Below are 21,245 nucleotides of genomic sequence, written 5' to 3' on the forward strand. Positions count from 1 at the left end.
ATATAACTTCATAGTTAGTTGCATTTGTATTAGGAACCAACACTTTTTATGTTCCCTGTACCTCAAATGACCAGATTTTGGAGGTTGGGAAAGGAATAGTTTAAGAATTTTCAGTTCAGAGTTGAAATCAGAAAGTCCCTACTGAATTGTTGAGATAGGATGGTAAGGCATGTAACCACTGAGTAGCTTCTATGAACTGGATAGAAATGAAGGCTGAAGTTACAAATTGCACATATATTTGGTATGGAACTAAACTCTTATAACCAGTGTTGGAATTAGAATAGAAAATTTTAAGAGTGAATACGGCAAGGGTTGGCAAAACTTTTTCTTTAAAGGGCCAGATGGTAAATATTTTAGGCTTTGTGGGCAGTATGGCCTCTGTGACAACTACTCAGCTCTGTTGTTTAGCAAGGAGGCAGCAGCAGACAACACGTAAGTGAATGCATGTGGCTGTTTCAATAAAATTGTATTGACGAAAACAGGCAGCAGGCTAGATTTGGCTCATAGGCTGACCCCTGATTATGGTCTTTTACACTGAGGTGAATATGGATGTTATCCTCAGATACCAACATTTCTAAATATTTAGGAATGGATTTGATCTTCTTTGGGGGAAACAAAGAAGTAAGTGCAAAAACAGTATTGGCCACAATTTTTCTCAACCATTTCTATCTAAAGCATTGTCAATATCCAATGTTATTTAGTGTTAGAAAATCAGGAAAACTGAAGTTTTACCTCAGAATAATCTGAGTTAATTCACTTTTTAAAAATAACTTTTCTTTTTTTTAATCACACAAACAAATGTGCACTAAAATGCTGAATGATAAAAATACAGATAAGCTCAAAACACGTGACAATAACTTTTGACATTTTGGGTTTTATCTTTCAAATCTTAGGTGTTGTTACAAATATGAGATCAAACTGTGCATAATTTTGTTTTATACTTTCTAACTTAATAAATGAGTTTTTGTTAAATTAGAAAGAAATGCAACATCACTAGTCATCAGGAAAATGCACATTAAAACCACAATGAGCTACCACTTCAGACCCAGAAGGATCTCTGAAATTAAAAGACTGAAATATCAAGGTATGGAAGGATGTAGAACAACTGGAATTCCCATACACTGCTGATGGAGGGTACAATGGCAGGTAGAAGAACCACTTGGAAAACGAACTGCTTTTAATAAAATTAAACACGTGTGTCCCTGTGACAGAGTAATTTCACTCTCAGGTCTGTACCCAGGAGAAATAAGTGGCCATGCTTCCCACAAAGCATGTACAGGATATTCATGGCAATGTTATTCATAATAGCTTCAAACCGGAAACAACCCAAATGTCCATCAACATGAGAAGAGCCTATCTATAAAATAGAATGCTACTCAGCAACAGAAGGAGCAAACAACCAGTACATGCGCCAACATGGGAAAATCCTACAGATGTAATGATGAATGAAAGAAGCTAGACACAAAAGAGCATACACTGTGATTCTGTGTGGATGAAGTTCAACAAGCAAAACTAACCTATGGTGACAGACATTGGAAGAGTTTACCTTAATTATAACCACCACCCAAATAAAGATACAAAGTGTTCCAACCCCAGAAAGCTCCCACATGCTTCTTTCTAATATCTTGACTTAGGAGGTGGTTTGAAGGATGCATATATTTATCAAAACTTACTAAACAGTACACTTAAAAGTCTATGCCATTAAGATATGTAAGTTATACGTTAATAAAGAGAAACATGTTCTAAAATAAAAAGTTGATTTCTACCTTAAAAGGGAAAATCAAACAGAAACAGACAATACCCATAAAGGCATTATTTGAAGGAGAGTGCTTTTAAATTATAGAATTTGAAATGGAATGAAGAGGAGAGTCAACTCTTGTTTTGAGGAAGCCATCTTTATTGTACTGTCTCCATTTCATGCCCATCGTTATTTCTTTTGGATCTAAGGTCATAAGGATTGCCTTGCTTTTCCATGCCTTTTTATTTCAATTTGGAAAACAGTTGAGATTGAATAACTACCTGGAGGGATGTCCTGAGGAAGAGCAACGAAAAATGTCAAGGACATCCTAAATTACGTCTCCCAGTACTCACTTTATAAAGACCTGTGGGAAACATTCATCTCAAACATCAGTATCTAGAACATCTGTGATTCTTCTGAACAACAAGGCTGTTTTCCTCTTGTGGACACCTAGAATCTTGTCACTGACCTTGTCCCCTTTTAGCTCTGAGTACCAAACAATTTTTACCAAATAAGAGCCCTCATCTAGTACATACACAACTTAGTATACGAATCTCACTCCAAGGTGTATTTTTGTATTTTCCCTTACATCAATTAATCTAACACTTTAAAATCGTCTGTTTTCTTTTAGAACTGAGATACAGTTCAAATGTTATAAATCTGCCCTTTTAAAATGTGTTATTCAGTGGTTTTTAATATATTCACAAATTTCACAAACTGTGAAACAGTCACCATCATCTAAGTCCAGAATATCTCATCGCCCCCAAAAAGGAACTCATTAGCAGCCCTCCCCATTCACCACTGATAGACAACTTCTAGCAACTCCGAATTTACTTTGGGTTTCTATGGATTTGCCCTTTCTGGACATTTTGTATGGATGAACCCATAGAATATGGGGCCTTTTGTGTCTGGCTTCTTTCACTTAGCGTAATATTTTCAAAGGTCATCCGTGTCGTACCACATATTAATATTTCATTCCTTTGTATGGATGAAAAATATTCTGTTGTAAGGATATATCACATTTTGTCTATTCATCAATTAATGGACAGTTGGGTGTTTCAGCTTTTTGCTATTATGAATAATGCCTCTATAAGCATTTCTGTCAAGTTTCTGTGTGGATATATGTTTTTATTTCTCTTGAGTATATACTTAGGAGTAAAATGAATGGGTACCATGATAACTCTCTGTTTAAGTTTTTGAGGAACTGCCAAACTATTTTCCATAGTGGCAATGTACCATTTATGATCCCACTAGCAGTGTGAGAGTGTCCAAATTTCTGTACATCTTCCTAACATTTGTTATTGCTCGTCTTTTTTATCATAGCCATCTTAATGGGTGTGAACCAGCATCCCATCATGGTTTTGACTTGCATTTCCATGACTAAAGATGTTGAGCATCTTTTCATGTGTTTATTAGATATTTGTGTATTTCCTTTGGTGGAATGTCTACTCAAATCCATTGCTCATTTTAAAATTGAGCTATTTGTCTTTTTACTGTTGAGTTGTCATTTTTTTCGCAATACTTTTGTAAGCCTCATTGTATTCATTGAAGATGGCAGTAAGAGATAAATATATTTCTATAAAGAGGGTGAGGGTTTGCTAATATTCGCTTTTGCAGAGATAACCAACCCTATTAGTTTTGATATTTTAGAAGTGATATTACATATGTTAAATCAACTTGTTAAAATACCATCTCATGAAACCACAAGTTGTATGTCTTCATGTCTAAATTTCAAATGCTGGATTAATTGCTCATACTCTGCAAACTGACATTAGGAAAGAATTTGTCATTTTTGCTGCTTTCTTTTCTGCCATAAGTATATATTAAACACTTTCAAATAATAAAAATAAAAAGGACAAGGAGGCTGGGCACAGTGGCTCACACCTGTATCCCCATGAGGGCGAGGTGGGTGGATCACTTGTGGCCAGGCGTTTGAGACCAGCCTGGCCAACATGGCAAAACCCTACCTCTGCTAAAAATACACAAATTAGTTGGATGTGGAGGCACATGCCTATAATCCCAGCTACTTGGGTGCGTGAGGCACGAGAATCACTTGACCCCAGGAGGCAGAGATTGCAGTGAGCCAAGATTGCATCACTGCTTTCCAGCCTGGGTGACACAGTGTGACTCTGTCTCAAAAAAAAAAAAAAAAAAAAGACAAGGAAATAAAGATGAATCTGATAAATTTAGAACTTACAAATAAATTACTCTGATGGCTTTTTTTTTTTAAAACTAGGTTGCCTATTGTAGCAGCTAAAACTTTTTGTTAACTTCCCTAAGCCAGTCTCAATTTGATTATTCATTTGAAGTCCCAGTTCCCTTTAATGAATAAATCAAAATATAAAGCACCTTGTTTTTTTAATTCTGGAAAAAATAATTAGCTAATTATTAAACTGGAATCCACATAAGTTCATAAATCACATTTTGAACACTATATTTCTTTTTTTTTAAATTATATTTTAAGTTCTAGGGTACATGTGCATAACGTGCAGGTTTGTTACATATGTATACTTGTGCCATGTTGGTGTGCTGCACCCATCGACTCGTCAGCACCCATCAACTCATCATTTACATCAGGTATAACTCCCAATGCAATCCCTCCCCCCTTCCTTCTCCCCATAATAGGCCCCGGTGTGTGATGTTCCCCTTCCCAAGTCAAAGTGATCTCATTGTTCAGTTCCCACCTATGAGTGAGAACATGCGATGTTTGGTTTTCTGTTCTTGCGATAATTTGCTGAGAATGATGGTTTTCAGCTGCATCCATGTCCCTACAAAGGACACAAACTCATCCTTTTTTATGGCTGCATAGTATTCCATGGTGTATATGTGCTACATTTTCTTAATCCAGTCCGTCACTGATGGACATTTGGGTTGATTCCAAGTCTTTGCTATTGTGAATAGTGCCGCAATGAACATACGTATGCATGTGTCTTTATAGCAGCATGATTTATAATCCTTTGGGTATATACCCATGAATACTATATTTCTAAAAGGAACTTACTGCCACTACTGATAATTTAACACTTAGAAATAATAATTCTTACCTTATCTTTTTTAGCTGTTTATTATTTGATGGGTCAAATAATTTTTCAAATATAACAGGCTATAAACAAATCCCTGGGCTATTAATTTGGAGTGCATAGCCCTGAAAGAAAAAGCTAGTTATGTGGGTTGATGCAATTTGGGGTATTAGATAACCATACTCAGAGAACTAGGAGTAGATCATGGCCCATAGTACATTTCTGGTGTTCCTTACACATTCAAAGCTGAAGCGAAAAGGGTCTCAAACCAGAGGAAAAGGCAAAATGCCAAGATGTTAAAACACTGCCTGAAGAAATGTTAAAGTATTAACAGGAAGGAAGATTCTTCTAATGAGAGGTATTACTCTTCTTGGTGCTAACACAATTTCTCTATGCACAGGAAGAAATGTCCATTCCACTACTCCACATTTTAATCTGTTTCTTTTTCACTGAAGTATAAAATACACACATAGTTTTGTATGTACACATCAGATTAAAGTTTAGAATGTCAACCACCCCACAGGGATCCCATGTGCCTCTTTCGAGTCAATATCTCCTTTCTGAGGGTAACCACCATTCTCATCGTTATCACATAGACAAGTTTTACTCATTTTAAATCTTTAAACAAATGGAGTAATATAGACTATTTCTTGTCTCTTATTCTAAGTTCCTTCACTCAATATCATGTGAGTTCATCCATGCTGTTAGTTCTTTATTACTAAGCATATTCCATGACTTGAATATATCCAATTTATTTACACAGTCTACTGTTGACAGACCTATGGGTTCCCCCCCACCCCAGGACTGGGAATAAATCTTCGGTGAACATTCTTGTATGTGTCTTTGGGTGGGCCCATACTCTCATTTCTATTGAGTATGTTCCCAGGAATAGAACTACTCAGTCATATTGATATGTTTAGCTTTAGGAGATACTGCCAAAGAGTGTTCCAAACTTTGGCTTGATTTATACTTCCACAAGCCACGCGTGAGAGTTCCAGTTGCTTCACATCTCACCAACATTTGCTATTGTCAGTCCTTTTAGTGTCAGCCATTCTGGTGGAGTAAAGCACCACACTTAAATCTGATGGATGCAGTTCTATTTTTAAGGAATACAATGCCACACAGAAGGCACTATCTGTAAAAACAAAATGGAGCTTTGCACTCCATAGACCCGGACACCATTGTTATCCTAAGAATGTGGGGAAGCCCACCTCCAAGAGTTTGCTCAGCCCCAAGAGGCAGGACGAAGCCCTGACGTCTTTCTTCCTGAAATAACTCACTCACTGCATCTATTAGAGTAGGGTAGGAGTATATTCTGAGACTGCGTATTTTCAGATTTCTGGGAGCTCAAAGTCCAAGGGCATCACAGCCAAGTTTCCATTCAGTTTAAAACTACTGAAACATTCTGTCTGGACACTTTCAGGATATAAAGTGGGACTCCTTCACTTATTACCTTTCGCTTGGTTCTCCTCCTGTCCTCATTAAATCCCTTGAGTCCAGAATTTACTAGAAGCAACTTTCGTCTTTCCCTTTGGAAGGGCCATATCATGACTGGCTCCCAAATGGGTCCATTTTGAAACACTAGTGAAGTTTCTTAGTTTTATTTTAAGATTTAAACAATGTTGCTAAACCAAAATATTGTTTAGAAGTCAGACCAACTGACCTTATAACTCCCTCCCCCTAAAAAACAAGCAAAGAAAAATGGAGGATTTGCATTTTCCAACATCAATAAGTTTGTCCTAAAATCATTTTGAAAATGAAACAAGCAGATTTTTTTTTTTTTTTTTTTTTTTTTAAATCACGAAGGTATTTTACGCTTGGTAAAATGAAGTGTCGGAACAATCAAGTGTGTATTTGGGACAAAAACATTCCTTCTCTTGAGAAAACAGGGTGTTTGCTTTGCTTGTTCCCAGTACTAAAAGATGTCTGTCTTCATTAATCTAATTCATCACATAATTGCTCAACTCTTTGTTTTCCAGCTGTAAAGGGAGAAGGATGAAAGAAATAACCTAACCATGATAGTTAATATTTTGTGATAGCAGAGGGAGAAGAGATAGGGTTTAAGTGCTTGATACCACTCCAGGAAGAGCAAATTCCAGACTGTACTCTATGTAAGGATTTACTGAGTGATTTAGGTAGCCACTCTCCTGAGAACTGCTGTCACTGGGAGAAGGTACTTAAAGGGCCATGTTCATTGCTCCAGAACACAGGGACTGCAGGAGAATTTCGGGTTGCTATTTTTAGGGAGACATTTGTTTCCAAACAAAGGGCTCTCTGCCAGCTATTTTAGAAGCACTTGCATATTTATTCAGCCAACTCTCTGTGCTGGGGATTGTCTTTGGGCATTAAGGTTTTATCAACGTCTATTTAAAGCAGAATAAAAAATAGCTCAAGATGAAAACATCCAATATTTCCAGTTTAGAATGTAAGGCACTTCCTTTTTTCTTACAGGGTTGATATCTGGTTTCTCCCTCTCTCCCTTCCTCTCCCCGTTTCTGAAATTGCCACCTGTCTTACAATCTGTAGTGTGTCTTGGTTTAATAGGCGCAGTTTTCCCTTTTAGTGGTATTTAAAATAATGGTGCACCTTAACAAATGATCGATCTGATGAAATATTTGTGTGTGTGTGTGTGTGTGTGTGTGTGTGTGTGTGTGTGCATAGCTTTGAGAGAAAGTAAATCTCTGTTAGGACCTATTTGCAAGCTTCATCTGTTTACATGCACCATGGAACAAACAGCATTGTGATGTCATGTCATGAAAGGGGTAACATGCTATCATTCATATGGTGCAAAGTGGGAAAGCAGGCAGAATGGGAAAGGTAAAAATGGGCTCATGATATCAATAAGACCTAATGTTTTCTTGGGCTTGTATTTCACTTTAGGTCCACGTGCTCAAATCTCTTAACTCTTGGAAAGATCAGGCAGAAGTTCCTGATTCAGAATCCCCAGTCCTTAAGTACCCTTTTCGTTCTTTCTCTCTTTTCCTTCCTTCTTCCTTCCTCCCCTCCCCTCCCCTCCCCTTCCCTTTCTTCCTCTCTCTCTCTCTCTCTCTCTTTTTGAGATGGAGTCTTGGTCTGTCGCCCAATCTGGAGTACAGTGGCACGATCTCAGCTCACTGCAACCTCCGCCTTCCAGGTCAAGCAATTCTCCTGCCTTAGCCTCCTGAGTAGCTGGGATTACAGGCACATGCCACCACATCCGGGTTTTTTATTTTTATTTTTTATTTTTTTGTATTTTTACTAGAGATGGGGTTTCACCATGTTAGCTGGGATGGTCTCAATCTCCCGACCTCGCGATCCACCTGCCTCAGTCTCCCAAAGGGTTGGGATTACAGGCGTGAGCCACTGCACTCAGCCGTACCCTTTGCTTTCAATTCATTCCAGAAACATCTATTAAGTACAAGGCACTGGGCTCACAATTAAAGATTCAAATAAAAACCAAACTCCATACTCGTCCTTGAAGCACCCCCAGCCAGTGAGGGACCTCCTGTGTGATGGGTTTTCTCTCTCTCAACACATATATACACACACAGACACCAAAATCTCCTGGACCCGCCAAAAAAACAGTTTGACTCTGAAAGTCATCTCAGTAGAGGTGCCACTAACACATCATAGCATAGAGAGGTGAGAGCGACCCCCATACACGCCTTGCTGTTAGAGAAGTGTGTCGTGTGTACATGTGCATGGCTGCTCATTTAGGAAGAAGGTGGCTTCAAGGAGGAGTAGGGAGGGAAAGGCATTGCAGGCAGAGAGAACAGCAGGCACAGCCTAAGAATGCTGTCACATGCGAGGACACTGAGTGGCTAGTGGCCAGTGCATGGCACATTTGGGGGCATGTGACAAGAGATCAGTGTCAGGCAGGCTGGGGCAGCTGTGCAGGGCTCTCTGCTCATGCTAACACGTTTGGACATTTGGAGTTGATTCTGTAAGTGTTGAATTCCAACATCAGATCATCTGGCTTAGAGCTGAAACTGCTTCTGGCCCCATCTACCCATCACCATGCTTTGTGGGGGTAGATGTGAGTCCCAAGGACACATACTTCTTGTTTTGAGTAAAGGGACCACTGGTCCGGAAGGAGCATTAGCTGTCCTGTACAATCACTAAGGACTACTGATGAATGAATACACCAATCTTTAGAGACTAGGGTGGCTCAGTCTCATAACAGATACCGGAACAGTAACAGGAGCTAACGCTTAGCTAAGTACTGTTTTTAGCCCCTGCCATGTATTAATTCATTTCCTTCTCACAATAACCACATGAAGTAGGTACTATTACTCTCTTCATGTTACAGACAAGCAACCTCGTGCACACAGATGTTAACTGACCTGCCCAAGATCACACAGAGCTAAGTAAGTGGTGGGTTGGGGTATGAAACTGGCTGCCCCTTAAGTTCCGGCTTTAAGCTGCATACTGCCTTGCCACTCTTTGGGAGGGGGAGTAAATGGTGCATCTTGAGAGTCTCCCATGTCTCTCATTATCCCTCCATCAGTTCCCCTGGATGCTTAAAATCCACTGTGACAGATCCACCCATTCATTGACCCTTTGTTTTATTAGGAAAGGTCTAAACCTTGAGGATCCAAAAAACTGAGACCCCCCCCTTCCCATCTTCAAGTTGTACACAGAGTTCAGGATGTGAGGAAGGGTTAGGGGCAGGCAGCAAGGCAGGGGCATGTCAGTGGGATCTGACCAGCAACTGAGGCACTACAGAGACTCTGAGAGGGCCGAGGCCACAGCTTAAGACTCTGCTTCTATTCCTAAGATACAAGAACATATAAAACCAGTGTTTCTCAAACTTCAGTCCTTTGAAGTACTGCCTTCACAATTTTGCACATATTCACAGGCTGCTATACACTTGTGATTTCTGTCTCAATTGGTTTTTTTCTTAAATAAAATTTAGAGGAAATTTTTATATTACTACTATAAAGGGGAAAGGAGTGCCATTTGCCATAAATAGAAAGGTAGGGTAAAAAATAAACAGGGTTTTCAGGTCAACTGCCCGTGTTTCTAAAGTCTGACTGGAACAAAGCCATGCTCAATTGTGAAGCTCTGAAGCTGCAATAGTAGAGTTGAGTAGTTGCAAAAAATACCAAATGGCCTGCAGACGCTAAAATATTTACTGCCTGGCCATTTAAGAAAATTTGCAGACCTCTGAAATAAATACAATCCAGTCCTACCTAGGTATTGTTGCCATCCTCTGTTAAAAAGAGAGATGAGCAGAGATTCAAGAAATATTAAGGCTGTATTGGCATCAAACTGAGATTTTTCTCATTGGTAATAAAAAGACAATAGATATTGAAAAGGAAATACTTTATCATTAAATGAGTAGATACGAACTCATGCCAAGTTCGTTATTCCCTAAAATTACATTTCATATCACAGCATGCAGTTTACACTTAAGGGAATACAGAATTAAACTAGTATACATATCAAATCAAACCACACATATGATTTTTTTTTTTTTTTGAGACAGTCTTGCTGTGTTGCCCAGGCTGGAGTGCAGTGGTTCGATCTTGGCTCACTGTAGCCTCCGCCTCCCGGGTTCATGTGATTCTTGTGCCTCGGCCTCCAGAGTAGCTGGGATTACAGAGGCACACCACCGTGCCCGGCTAATTTTTTTGTATTTTTAGTAGAGACAGGGTTTCACTGTGCTGCCCAGGCTGGTCTCAAACTCCTGACCTCAAGTGATCCACCCACCTCAGCCTCCCAAAGTGCTGGGATTACAGGTGTGAGCCACCATGCCCCATCTATAATTCTAGAATATTTCATTTGGGAGCGAATACAGGTGAAGATACTGAAAACTGTGTAACCTTAAATGTGTGCAAGAAGTTCATTGTTTAGAGAAGCAAAGGGTAGTTGAAAGGATGCTGAGAATTAGAATGAAGACCCATGGGTATAAACCAGCTGTGTGACCTTAGGCAGGTCTCTTACCCTCTCTCAATTTCAGGAAACTGAATCAGAATATGATTCCTGTCCTACCTGCTGCACAGGATAACCTGAAGTCTTGGGGCTGTTGCCATCGGTAAAGCCTCTTGTGACCATGAACTACCACAGCACCACTGATGTCCTCCCCAGCTTTCCTCTCGGGTGGCTAACAGCAAAAGCGGTCTTGCTGAGTAGAAGACAGAGTGGACAGGAGTTGGTTGGGAGAAGGGACATGATGGATCTGGAGGCAGGCAGGCTACAGAGTCCCAAATAAGGCAGAGGAGAGATGGAAGGTACCAGATGAGCGAAGAAAGGCAGCTGCTGGGAGGGCAGGGAAGGGGAAGGGAAGGGAAACTGCCTCTGTGGTGATTTAGCTTGGGCTCAGTACCACTGGAAGACCCCGATGGCCTCACCTTGAGCTGACTGAGGCAGGAAGGGGGCCAAGCATCCTTTCTAACGCCCCAGTTCAGTTTTCTCCATGGAGTTGCGTTCCAGGATACCAGGATACTCTCCCGTTCTCTGATTACACATGTCTCGGCATCTCTGGGCAAATGAGCCATCTGGCTCCCGGTTTAAGTAGCCAAGAAAGGTGGATATTTATTTTAGAAACCATGCTTGCAAGCTTTATTTTTAAGGCTGTGACATAATATTTGGGGCTGCACTTCTACGTTCTAAACAATTCAAAATGAATAGAGTCTCTACTTTTAACTTTTCTCCTGAAGTATAATCAAGGCTGTAACTATAATAACACACAGCTGTGGCAGCAGCCACAGTGGCAGCCAAACTGTGTCACCACAAGAAGCAGTGGCAGAGAACCACTCTCATTCAACACCTACTATGTGCCAAGCATGGTGCTAAATGCATTGCCCCATGAGGTCCAATCCACAAAACAATCCTGCAGCATTGCTGTGATAATCTCCACGCAATGGGTTAGTTCCTTTCACGTGAAGCAAAATTTTGCCATGTGCCCAAGTTGAGACAGCTAGAGGCGAAGGCTGCATTTGAACTCAGCTCAGGCTAACTTCAAAGCCCTTCGTTCTTTCCCCTGTGCTGTTCTATTGTGTAATGGAAATTTCTCATTTTTCTAAGGTGAGAATGTACTGAGTGTCCCCACTCCAGGAGACAGGCAGTGGGGAGAAATGTGTCAGTAAAGCTGAAGGAATGTTAATACTTCCTTTGCAGTCTGAGTGTTAATGGGCTTTGAGTCCCACAGTGGCACTGACATCACCGGGCTGCTGGTACCCAAACAGAATTTTTATTTTTTTAAAAAAATCTCCTAAACAGATGCAGGCAAATACTCCTATTTGGCAAGTAGAAAGGGGCAGCAGATTTTTATCTTCCAGCTTCTAGGACATTTTTAGATATAAAAGTAGGAAGTTTCCGGCCTTTCGCTTACTTTTGGGAGGCTCTTTGGGGATTTGCGTGCCGCAGAGCAAGAAGAGAAGGTGGGGGTTAATGGTAGTCTCTGGTGAGCAGAACAAAAGGATCACAGTGAACCTTGGAAGCAAAGTAACAGGCTGGGATCTAACACGGGAGCAAATGAAGAAATAAACTAAAATTAGAAAGACATTAAGTGCCCTGATGATGATTTTTATGTAATTTCCCAACTACACAGGGCAACCTACAATATGAATTTCCCTGTTATGAAGCCAGTAAAATCCAGCAGTAGAACCAATGAGCACATCAATATAATTTGTGCACCAGCAAAGGCGATTCTAACTAAGGTTAAGTGCCTTCAGTCCAAAAGGTTTGTTTTAATCTAAGTTGAACAGTAAAGGGGGAATGAGAGAAACATAGAACAACAAAATTCTCCCACAGAAGTATCTAAGTGCCCGTACAAAGCACATTCATTCCATCCAATCGACCCATGGGGACGTTCACGTCTAAAGTATAAACTGGAATTTAGAGACTTTATGAAAAGCTGTTTTTAAGCTCAATATGCCCCAAATGAAAAGGTGTCAATGAGTACTTAGGGACTCTTAAATTCAGAGATTATTCAATTGCTCTATTCTACAAATACACTTATGAAACTGTCATAGGAAAAAAATGCTGTGAAATAAACGTTAAAAAGCATTCTCAAACAAAATCAGACATGTTTTGCTCATCACTCAAGGGCATGGGCACATAAACATAACCTCAAAGAGAAATACAAAGAGGCTCCCCTGCATGAATTCATGGCCAGGGGTTTTCAGAAAGAAAGGAACTAGGATGAGGGGGTGGCAGCAACAGTACCTTCCATGGTGTTTTTGTTACAGACACAGGGTGGGGGCACCCAGTCTTGAAGGAGGCCAGTGACTCATGGGAACCTAGCCTAACCTCAGGGGCATCCAGGGTATACTACTGTCCCTTCCTCACAGCACCCAAGTCATAATGCTGGCTTAATTCTTGTCTTCCACTTTCCTTTTGACCTCCTGACCGCAGTGTCTCCCCTATCCCTGGACCCCCTTCTGTGATAGCTATGGTTTGGCAAAGGTAAGGTCCAAACCCCAACACATGCCCATCTTTGCTTCTCCCTCTTAACTGGGCTTCTGCCATGCACAACTACCCAAGACACCTGCTCAGCTCAGCCTTTTTCACTGGCAAAAGCCCTAGAAGATCTAATGTCTTCTGGGGCAGGGAACTGGGAAGAGGAAGCAGCTTATGGAAACACTGCTGTCTAAACAGGATTAAAAGCATCAATTCTCATGTCACGCCTGGGCTGTTAGGCAATACCGATGTTCCTCTCATCCAGGTAGAAAACACAGCCTCAAAGAAGTTGAATAACTTGTTCTGGGCCCCTAGAAGATAAATGAATGACTACAATTTGAATACACACCTAGAATTGTTTTGCCTCTGACAACTTTTCAGAATGTAAAGCCAGGCAGAAGCTGGGTTTGCCTTTAAAACTGGTCACATTTAACCACTTGATCATTCTAACTTCACTGAGCAAAGCTTCATGCTAAGTTCAGGGGCTACAAGGTGAGAAAGACACGATGCATGCCTTTTAGGAGTTTATAATCAAGCCAGGGAGACTCACTGGTGTGTGAAGAATCATACTATCTGTATAATATAATAAGTTTGCGGTTCATGGAGCTTTGTGCAAAGCACTGTGAGAACATGAGGTTGGGGAGGGAAGAATGAATAACTCTGCCTAGAGTGTGGAATGAGGCTCACGGGTGGCTTTAAAGAGGAAATAACATTTCATCAGGCTCCTGGGGTTCAACTGAAGGAGGAGGAGGTGAATCCTCAGAAAAATGGAGACATAGGGCTCCTAAGTCAGCATGGTGTAGTGTGGCTGGAAGCTGGGTGTGTCTACTGGTAGGAGATAAGCGTGGGATGGGATCACAGAGCAGCCCTAAGTGGCATCTGTGGCCACTGGATGAGCCACTTAAAGCAGATGTTGGCAAACCATGGCCTGTGGGCCAAACCTAGTCCCTCACCTGCTTCTGTAAATAAAGATTTACTGGAACATAACCACACTTGTTTGCTTATGTTTTCCATGGCTACTTTTGTGCTATCATGGCAAAGTTAAGTCATGAAGACCAGGACAAATATTTTCTTTTTTTTTGAGACAGGGTTTTGCTCTGTTGCCCAGGCTGAAGTGAAGTGGCATGAAAATGGCTCACTGCAGCCTCAACCTCCTGGGTTCAAGTGATCCTCTTGCTTCGGCCTCCTGATTAGCTGAGTAGCTGGGACCACTGGTCCACACCATCACTCTCAGCTAATTTTTAAAAAATTTTTGTAGAGTTGGGGTCTTGCCATGTTGCCCAGGCTGGTCTCATCAAACTACTGGGCTCAAGAGATCCTCCCATCTCCTTCTCCCAAATTGCTGGGATTGCAAGTGTGAGCTACTGCACAGGGCCTCAAAAATATTTTCTAAAATTTCAAACTTTTTTTTTTAAAAAGAGCTGTTTCTTTTTTTTTTTTTTTTTGAGACAGAGTCTCACCCTGTTGCCCAGGCTGGAGTGCAATGGCGTGATCTCGGCTCATTGCAACCTCCGCCTCCCAAGTTCAAGCGATTCTCCTGCCTCGGCCTCCTGAGTAGCTGGGATTATAGGCACGTGCCACCATGCCCGAAGAGCCGGTTCTTTTAAAAAATGGTTTGCTGACCTTTGGCTTAACGATCTGAACTATTCATTTGAATTTCTGTAACTGACTTAAATGCATATGATCAGGCTTGCTAGGGCTTTACTCCCATGGTTTCTAAACAGTATCATCTTAAATCTTCTTTCTCATCATGGACCATCAGCTATTATCTATATTATAAGCTTGTCTGGACATTTCTTTTATCATCCAAATGTTATGCCTTCATTTATTGTTTCTCTTTTTCATTAATTGTTTTTATTTCACGGCTTTGCCACATGCTTTCCTCTTCTGACATCATTACAAATCTCCCACGCCACCAGCAGAAGTTCATCATTCAACTTTGAGTCCATTTGCTTCCTTTGCCTCCGTTTCCAATTCTTAGTAAATTTTTGTACCACCTTTAGAATGCTGCTAAAAATCGATTTTTTTTCACTTGCCATTACCATGTTCAAATTCTATGCTTTGACAGACAGCTACTTCTCTGCAAAAAGGCTTCCCTTGTTCTATAAGCCCTTGGAAAATACAAGGTATACCCAGCAGTATTTACAAAACAGAAAAAAAAAATGAAGAAATAAGCATACTGTGCTGGCAGGGCACGTTAAAAAATTTCTTTTACTTGTAAATCCCCTTACATACGTAAAATCAAATTTGATCTATAAAAATTAAATTTGCACATGATTTTCTAGGGGATACATCTCTAATATAGAGCAAGGAGTATGGTTATTGTTTTATTAACCACTGGCAATAAAATAGAGTGGAAAAAGGAACTCGGAGTTTTAAATGCTGCTTCCTATGGCACGCAGTATATATTTCAATTTGAATATAGACTTTCTCATCAAACTGCCTGGTTCCAAATCTCAGTACTGCCCCTTACTAACTGTGTTACCTCAAGTAGATTAACGTCTCTGTGTCTCAGTTTCCATATCTGCCAAAAAAAAAAAAAAGATGGGACTTGGGAAGGAGGAATCATAACTAATCTATCTCATAGGATTATTATGAGGATCAATGGGATAAAGCATTAAAAGTGGTTAATGTAGGCCGGGCACGGTGGCTCATCCCAGCATGTTGGGACGCTGAGGTGGATGGATCACGTGAGGTCAGGAGTTCAAGACCAGCCTGGCCAACATGATGGAACTCCGTCTCTACTAAAAATACAAAAATTAGCCAGGCATGGTAGCAGGCGCCTATAATCCCAGCTACTTGGGAGGCTGAGGCAGGAAAATCGCTTGAACCCAGGAGGTAGAGGTTGTAGGGAGCTGAGATCATGCCACTGCACTCCAGCCTGGGTGACCAAAAAAAAAAAATAAATAAAAAAGTGGTTAATATAGTACTTGGCACATAGAAAATACCCTGTCTAGTTAGCTATTACTATAATGATTCTTAAATTTTCCCAGTTTTTACCCTTCTTTTTTTGTCCCACAGCATAAAGAAGAGCACCTTGGGAACAGCACTGTGGGACCAGACAAATCATGGTGGACATGAAGTCGTTTTTGCCTCCTGTCTTTCTGATTCCCCTCTGAGGAACATTTTCTTCCACACTCCCCACCCACATGGTTTGGGTGAAGTCAACCTCAATCCTGGGCTGTAGATAATGACACATAATCCAGACCTGGCTAATCACAATATTCTATCCCCCGCCCAAAGCAATGCATTCATAGAGGGGCACATGACCCAAGTTAGGCCACTGAGAATCTGTCCCTTGGCTTTGATGGAACAATCGGGATCTAAGAGTCTCTCTTTTGAATGGGTCAATAGATTATCAGCCTGGAGCTGTTGGTGCCCTTCTTTGTCAGACATGGGGAAAATCTTCCTGAGAATGAAGCCAGCACAGCAAAAATCAGCTGTGAGAGACAAAGAGAAACAATGCCCCGAAAACAAACATGTGCCCTTGGATCCAGCATATTACTCTGGACTTTTCAGTGACATGTGCAGAGTGCTGTAGCTTAAGCCAGCTTGGGCTGGGTTTTCTGTCACTCTCATCTAAAGGATTCTGACACATACAGATGAACTGACATGTCCTATGGCTAGAACAGAATGTGCATCTTGCTAATCTTGCTAGTGCAGAAAAGGCATGGGGAGGAGAGGTGGCTGACTTCACTGTATTCTTGGTTATGTCTTCAGCCAGTTGGGACAGCTGGGAAAACCGTTTCATCTTTCTGAGTCCTAGTGTACTTGTATGTCAAATGAGAGAGGTGAGTGAAAATCAATCTCTAAGATCCCTTTTCACTTCTAACATTCTACGAGTATCTAATATTCTTGGGTTCATTTCAGTTGCGTATACTGTGGTATAATTGGTTACTGATTCTCATATTTGCCTGCTTCCTTCTGTTTCAACTTTAAAAATATCCTATTAGACTCTCAATCTCTATATTCCAAGTGTTTATTTCCTTCCCTTCAATTTCCTTTTAACAAAAATATATTTATTTTTGTGTACTTGGACATAATGATCCCATTTTCTTCCCATTTCTATATTTTTAAATCTAATTAAGGTGATAAGCTCCTTGAGGGCTGATGCTAGAGTTTTCCTGTGGGTGTAAACATTATTTTTTTTAATTGCCAACCAAGCTGCCAGTTTTTACAGAGCAGCAGGATATGGGTTTTAAGTAATGTAAGCAGGAAATGGGTCTCCAGCCCACACAAAATAATGCAAAAGTACTGATTTTCCCCGAGACCACATCTGGCTTACTCATTTATAATTTCAGCCTGAACTGAAATTCTCCCACAGAAATGCTGCGTGACATCCATGTCTACAGAACATCAGACCAAAACTGGAGCAGTAGGTGATCATCCTGTGAATCTCACATACAGGAATAATCTGGCTATTTCAGGTTATCATACTTTTCTCTTCAGTGGTAGGATTTAGAGCCTGAGCCAACTGAATGTTAGCTTCCTATCTTCAAATGTATGGATTTTGAGTAACTCAATGGCTCTAAAATTTAGAGGGAGGGAAAGGAAGTGGATGAAATGTGGCCAAGTGACCGATCACCTGCAGATGGAACTGCCTAGGGGAAAAAGAGCTTCCCAGAAGGAATGGCACATGCAGGATGCTTTCCTGTCTGATGGCCCAGTCCATTCTCATTCATGAGGACTCTAAATATTAACAAGACGTCCATTCCAAAAGCCTTAATGGGTTCTTCTTGGCAAATAAAACGACCTGGAGGCAGTGGTTTCATAGGGCTGGCTGGTTCAGTAATTCCATGGTGCTATTAAGGGCTTGATTTCTGTCTTTCCACTTTTCCATCTACAGTGCATGCTTTGTCCTACAGCTGACTTCCCTGGGGATTGGAGGATGGCCACCAGGGTACTCGTGGCTACCGGTTTCCTTGTTCACATGCATAGAGGGAAGGGTACTTCTGTCCTGATATTCTACGCACGAGTCTTGAATTCCCTCTCACTGAACCAGTCTAGGTTACATGTTCACATATGTGGTTGGAACATAAAATATGCTGATTGGCTTTAATTGACTGAGTGGATCCCAGCCCTGAAGTTTTCTCTGAAGCGTAGAAACCTAACCGGTATAAAAGAAAACTAAAATCTGAGTACAGTTAGGAAAGGTGAAGGGGCAGGAGTACAGTTAGGAAAGGTGAAGGGGCAGGAGTACAGTTAGGAAAGGTGAAGGGGCAGGAGTACAGCTAGGAAAGGTGAAGGGGCAGGAGTACAGTTAGGAAAGGTGAAGGGGCAGGAGTACAGTTAGGAAAGGTGAAGGGGCAGGAGTACAGTTAGGAAAGGTGAAGGGGCAGGAGTACAGTTAGGAAAGGTGAAGGGGCAGGAGTACAGTTAGGAAAGGTATCTGGGTGGGCTACCGAGAAACATCTGCTACAATCCCTGAGCAACAGCTCTAAGCAGAGGCAAGATTCCCAGCTGGGCATCCTTAGAGCAGTGCCTCTGGCTGGCTCTAGGGGCTTTCCCTCTTCAGTCATTTCACCCAAGGGTCACGTTTCCCAGTTCCAAAATCTAAGAGCTCCTGATTCACAACATAATTCCTCCAACCCCATTAGAGGATTACGGTTGGGGTGCTTGGCTCTTTGTCCCATGCTCTTGGAGGGCAGTAGCCATGTCTCGGGTATCTCCAGGGTCCTCACGCAGCACCCAGCCCACTGCTCACATGTGCACAGCACGCCATCACCAAAATCCCCCCGTGATAGAGTGACAGGAAGAGCAGGAATCCCACAAGAGCATCACTGGGCACATATCCCCATGACATTCCCAGGCCTGCTTGAGCCAAGCCATCCACCTAATACTTTCTTATTCCCTACATTTGTACATGTCAAAGAGAGAAAGAGCAAAATTTGTTGTAGTGTATATATACTCTGTTTACACTAAAGCCTGTATATTTCAAATCCTTCCCTCCTAAAAAAGGGCAAATTATGACTACTGTTAACATTCATGCCTATCATTTTATCTTATCCTTACTGATACAGGCGAAGATCCTTATATCCATTGTCAAGATGGGGAAATGGAGTCACCATGTGACTGTGCGATATGCTTGAGTTACTGCTAATGGCTCTGGGATCCACAGCGAGTCAGCCAATGCTTTGGAATACAAATCTGCCATTCACAACACCTAACTCCTGCCTTTCCACCAACTGTCACTCAAGTTTCATCTCAAAATCTCCATATCAATCCCCATTTTCATGTCATCTCGATTCACACCTACCCTTGGCAAGATATCATTAGTGTCATGTGTGAATTCCACATGACTGTGGAAGGTGAGCAAATCACAGAAATCAGGAAAAAGGGAAAAAGGTTTTTGAGACTCCACTTACATTCTTTGGACATTCCCACTTCAAAGCACTTCTGGAGTCGACAGTATTGGCATCGATTCCTGGTGACTTTATTAATAACACAGTTCTTATCTCGGTGACAAGTGTAAATCATATTCTTCTGAATACTTCTGCGGAAAAAGCCCTGCAAGCAAGCAAGAAGATGAGAAAACTCAGTAAAGCAAATGAGCTTAATCAGAAATCAAAGCCAACCTTATCAATGCATTAATTGCTCTCTTTGCATAATGAAGTGATGGCAGCAGAAAAGTTAACTTACATAAACCTTAAAATCCTCGTGAGAGATCAATAGCTTCTCCCTTTGTTGCAAACCCAAAAGCCCCTTTTAATCAAAACTAGACATGACCATTATTATCTTGCTAAAGGAAAATTAATTCCAAGTTGATTTACTTGGAAAACACCAGAGTTGGGTTCCCTCCAAACAGGCTTAGCTTTCCTAACTGGCTCCCTTGCTGACCAGAACAATTTCAGATGAGCCCACTACCAAGAAACCCAATATATGAGGATTTTTACCCAATAAAAGAAATTATTGGCTGGGTGCGGTGGCTCACTCCTGTAATCCCAGCACTTTGGGAGGTTGAGGCAGGAAGATCATTTGAGGTAAGGAGTTTGAGACCAGCCTGACCAACATGGTGAAACCCTGTCGCTACTAAAAAAATACAAAAATTAGCCAGGCACAGTGGCGCACGTCTGTAATCCCAGCCTTGGGAGGCTGAGGCAGGAGAATTGCATGAACCTGGGAGGCAGAGGTTGCAGTGAGCCGAGATTGTGCCACCGCACTCCAGCCTGGGTGACAGAGTGAGACTCTGTCTCAACAAGAAAGAAAAGAAAAGAAAAGAGTAGAAAAGAAAAGAAAAGAAAAGAAAGAGAGAAAAGAAAAGAAATTATTTGCTTAATGAGAGAGTTGGTTTTCTCAAAGGAGTCTACTCTGAGTTCTTTTACATAGCTCCTCTCACAACATCTAAAATACAATTTTAAAAAACTATCCAAAATTGGAAACAAGAAATAAAAATGAGTGTCTGCCCATTTAATGGCATATTAGAGCTATGTTGTCCAACATGGTACCCATTAGTCACATGAAGTTACTTAAATCAAAATTAATGAAAAGTAAATAAAATTAAGAATTCAGTTCTTTAGTTACATTAGCTACATTTCAAATGCTCAATAGCCACATCTGGCCCATAGCTACCATATTAAACACTACATATATAGCATATTTTCATCATTGCAGAAAGCTCTATTGAGTAGATGTACTACAGCATTGACTGACAAGTCTACCTAAGTGTCATCTAACACTCACAGGAAATATAACTTTGTTTGACTTACAAAGTCTATTTACTATTGATTGGACCCAGATTCTATACAGACTGTAGAAAACTGGTAAATTACACTTAATTTTTGTCTAGTATAGGTGCAAAACATTTCTGACCAGATGAACAATAACCCCAAATATTATTGTTTTATTGCCCTGTAGGAAATGAACCATTTTCTATCTAACTTTGCAATCTTATTCTAGTATTCTCTTTTCCTCCACTCCTTTCTCTCTTGTTTTCTATCTACCTGAATATCTTTCTCATATCTCCCTTTAAACCAGCTTTGTCATCCCACTATTCCCTTCGTCAATGAGTTAAATAAATTTTTGGCATGTGCTTACTAAATACTTGAATGAGTTTTTTGCTTTTTAACTTTTTGAAAATCACATTTTGACAAAAGAAGCAATTT

The 21,245-nt window shown here is 40.9% G+C and overlaps 1 protein-coding gene and 1 long non-coding RNA gene across 7 annotated transcripts in view; one reads left to right on the plus strand and one right to left on the minus strand.

Annotated features, from left to right (window-relative positions):
- Window positions 1–21,245, minus strand: part of LOC105488933 (retinoic acid receptor beta) — a 770,293-nt gene that overhangs the window by 77,646 nt on the left and 671,402 nt on the right. For all 6 annotated transcript variants that reach the window (XM_024795091.2, XM_071090810.1, XM_011753451.3 and 3 more), the window contains one exon: window positions 19,509–19,650. In XM_024795091.2, coding sequence (XP_024650859.1) covers window positions 19,509–19,650 — 142 coding nt within the window. The remainder of the gene's footprint in view (window positions 1–19,508; window positions 19,651–21,245) is intronic.
- LOC139361854 (uncharacterized) lies at window positions 16,835–19,280 on the plus strand. Its single transcript, XR_011619624.1, has 3 exons — window positions 16,835–16,934; window positions 17,445–17,570; window positions 19,164–19,280. It is a non-coding gene; the product is annotated as an uncharacterized lncRNA (long non-coding RNA).

The sequence above is a fragment of the Macaca nemestrina genome, chromosome 2 (genome assembly GCF_043159975.1).
Source record: "Macaca nemestrina isolate mMacNem1 chromosome 2, mMacNem.hap1, whole genome shotgun sequence".
NCBI lineage: Eukaryota > Metazoa > Chordata > Mammalia > Primates > Cercopithecidae > Macaca > Macaca nemestrina.